The 3,570-nt window shown below is 54.4% G+C and overlaps 1 protein-coding gene across 1 annotated transcript in view; it reads right to left on the bottom strand.

Annotated features, from left to right (window-relative positions):
* SH3RF3 (SH3 domain containing ring finger 3) overlaps positions 1-3,570 on the bottom strand; it is a gene marked incomplete at its 5' end in the record, with an annotated part of 99,187 nt that overhangs the window by 9,101 nt on the left and 86,516 nt on the right. The window contains one exon of the mRNA XM_008591821.1: positions 2,224-2,555. Coding sequence (XP_008590043.1) covers positions 2,224-2,555 — 332 coding nt within the window. The remainder of the gene's footprint in view (positions 1-2,223; positions 2,556-3,570) is intronic.

The raw sequence follows: 3,570 nt of genomic DNA, 5'->3' as shown, positions 1-3,570 counted from the left end.
GGTGTGTCTGTGTGTATGGTTGATGCATGTCTGAGTGAGTGTGTGTGTGTGTGTGTGTGTGTGTGGTGTGAGTGTGTGTGGTGTATGGTGTGGTGTGTGTCTGAGTGTGTGTGGTGTGTCTGTGTGTATGGTTGATGCATGTCTGAGTGAGTGTGTGTGTGTGTGTGTGTGTGTGTGGTGTGAGTGTGTGTGGTGTATGGTGTGGTGTGTGTCTGAGTGTGTGTGGTGTATGGTGTGGTGTGTGTGTGTGTGTGTGGTATGGTGCGTGTCTGAGTGTGTGCAGTGTGGGGCTGTGTGTTTGTAGAGTGTGTGTGTGTGTGTGTGTGTGTGTTTGTGTGTGAGAGAGAGTGTGTGGGGCTGGTGTGAGCCCAGTCAGCTGCGGTGCTGGCACTGACGATGGGCTCCTTGCAGGGCTGCCATGCCCGAGTGGGGAACGTGGCCGCGCTGGTACAGACTGGTGGTGCTGATGGTCTTTAGAGGAGTTGGAGGCAGGTGCTGACTCCTGGCGGGACTATGACACCATCCACACTGTTCACAAGTGGAGACACCGAGGTCCCTTTGTGGGCTGGCACATACCCTGGGGGGCTGCTGACCATGCACCCACAGAGTGAGGCGGTTCAGAACCCAGCTGTGTGGTCGGAAAGCCCTCAGCTGAACCTCTGGCTCTGCTGCTAACTAGCTGTGTGATCTTGATTGAGCAACTTACTTAGGCTTTTATGAAGCCTCAGTTTCCTCATCTATAAACCAGGGTCCTGAGTTCAGAGGGTTCTTGGGAAGATTAATAGAGACAACAGACTGAGGCATTTCGGTAATGCTGGCCAGCCATCCCAGATACCCCAGGCAGGAATCCACACCAACGGTCACGTGCTGGGAGGAGCACTCACACAGAACCCTCAGCACGTGTGCTGCTGCGCTTCCAACAGCAGGTGTATGTGCAGATGTACTCCATGGCCCGGCAGAGAGAGCCACCCTCCCCGTGGCCCTGGGTCTCAACGCCGCCCTGGGCTCAGCTCTAAAGCACAGCATCTAGATCGGGGGTTTGCAAACTGGCCTGCAGCTAATCTGTGTGGTCTGAGAGCCATGAATGTTGCCATATTCTGAAATGGTTGAAAAAGAAAATTCACGACAGAGACACATTGTGTGAAATTTAAATGTCTGTGTCCATGAGGGCAGTTTTACCAGAGCACCCAGGCCACTTGCGTGCCGGCGAGCTGCAGCCACCTTCCTGCCACAGCAGCACGGAGGAGCACATCGTGGGGCCTGCAACGTCCGCAGTACTATCTGGTCTTGACAGAAATGTGCACCAACCCCCGATCTGGATGGTCTGGACAGAACCCTGTGCTGCCCCTGCATGGCGCCAGGAGCAGGGTCTTAGGCCCGCAGGTGCTGGGATGGTGGCCGCCTTCTTGGGCTGCAGGTGCCGAGCAGGGGAAAGGATTCTGGCAGAAACGCCAGGATTGTTTTCTCAGGAAAGTGTTTGTGTTTTTATCATTTAAGCAATGTTCCACCATGTAGGAACACAGTAAGGACGATACATTCTTGCTGCCCTAATTTGACAGGCACCACATCTCTCGGCAATACCTCCAGCCATCACCGGGGCCCCTCGGGACTGATCACTGAAACGGGCGGATCCACCGAGCAAGACCTGGCAGGTCAAGTCACTTCAGCTAGACTCAGTTTCCAGATCTGTAAAACTCTAGGCCAAACTCTATGAAATTGCTTGTTTGGGTCAAAAATGAACGAATATCATTAATTTTGTATGGTTCAACTTATTGGACTATGTATCCCCTTGAAGCCAATTTCTGGGTAACATTTATAATGCTACCATGTCAGAGTAAGCTGAAGCTCAAGAACTGCCCTGTGGTGGGACACACAGTCCCACTCCAGGCTCCCCCAGGGTTGAGGGGGACACAGATCGTTACCATCTGATCTCTCACTATTTGTGCTCAGAACCACATCAGTTCTGACAAACTTCCTAAGGAATCCCTGGCAATCCCAAACTCAGGAACCAGATGGATTCGGAACTCAAAATATGCTCCAATTCCCAAACTCCTTTCACCAACACTCACTGCCCAAGCTCAGGAAGCAGGTGCACCTGGGTAATGAGGGGCGTCTGGTAAACCCATCGTCAGAGATGCCCCACTGTCCCTGTTCCCCACAACTGGCTCCAGACCACAGAGGCCCACCCACAGCACAGCCACTGAGGCTGCAGGGGCTCCTTACCTCTCTCTGGGCAGTGGCTTGGGTTCAGGGCGGATGGCAGCCATGGAAAGAGGTGCATACCGGGCAGGGGACGAAAAGTTCAGATCCAAGGAGCCCGCCTTTCTGTGCAGCGGCTCCAGTCCCATCGCCCCCTGCATCTCGCTCTCTATGGGGCAGGACCCTGCCCTGCCGTGGACGGACAGCAAGGACACTTCGTGGCCCACTGCGCCCTGCAGCAAGGCATCCACCACCACCTGGGGGTCGTGGGTCGGAGAGACAGCTGGCGGGGAGTGTGGCTTCTTCTTGGTGGATGCCCCGGCCAGGAGTTTCAGCAGCCCGCCCTTCTTCTCTTTCTGGAGAGACACACAAGGTTGAAGCCAAGTGGGTCAACACTTCTGAATACACACGCGTTAGCAAGAGGGAGAGGACAATTCTATTTGGAAACTTTAAAGACAATCTCATACAGCTGATTAGAGGAAGAAAATAAAGCTAAGGTCACAAGCTTGTCCAACTCCTGTTTTCCTTCCTTTCTCCAAACCCGGCAGAAGTGTCTGAAATGGACCCGCGGCCCCTGAGGCAGGCCAGCTGGTGCTGTCCCCAGTGGAGGATGCTGCAGACTGCCGTCCCCACAGCCTGGCCTGCCCGCATAGCAGGACCCTGGCTGCCTGGAAACACTACTGGCTGTGTCAGAGGAGCCCAAAGTCAATGTAATTTGCTTTCTCCTCACCCAGTTTTTCTAAGTTTTTCACCCACTGCAGGACGGACGGTGGCATTTCTCACAAGGCTTCACGTGAAGTCGGGGACCACGGTGGGGCCTGGCTCTTCTGAGGAGCGTGCCATCCCACCCCCAGCCAGGGCCATGTGTTGAGGAGCCTGTGTCGCTGCTATGTTCTGCTCCTGACTGGCCACTTCAGTGGCCCACTCCTCCCCTGGGAGTCCCCATGTCACCTCCTGTGAATGGCAAACACCTTTTAAAGACAATTGCAGGGCTATGCAGCGCAGCTAGAGGACTAATTATTCAGCATTAGACTTCCTGAGATAAGCTGCCTCATCCCCTGTCTATAGAGCTTTGGGACACGGTTTCATCTGGAAACCCTGAGCATGCATATGTGTGTGCTTGTGTGTGTGCAGGCTGGGCAGGGGTGCTGGTCCCTGAGCACAGGGAAGCTCTGGCAAGGGTCACTCCCACCTATGCCAACAGCAAAAGGCAGGCTGGGAGCTCCTGCTCCTTGGTGACCTCAGCCCTGAATTTCCTCATTGGGAATTGTCCTGGAAAACCTCTTCCTCTGGCAGCTTCCCTTCCTTAGGAGAAACAGCTGCTACAGGACGTGATGACACTCAGGCCACAGTTCCTCACATACAAAGTCA

This window comes from Galeopterus variegatus, unplaced genomic scaffold (assembly GCF_000696425.1).
Source record: "Galeopterus variegatus unplaced genomic scaffold, G_variegatus-3.0.2 Scaffold7322, whole genome shotgun sequence".
Lineage (NCBI taxonomy): Eukaryota > Metazoa > Chordata > Mammalia > Dermoptera > Cynocephalidae > Galeopterus > Galeopterus variegatus.
This window is presented reverse-complemented; position numbering and strand designations above follow the sequence as displayed.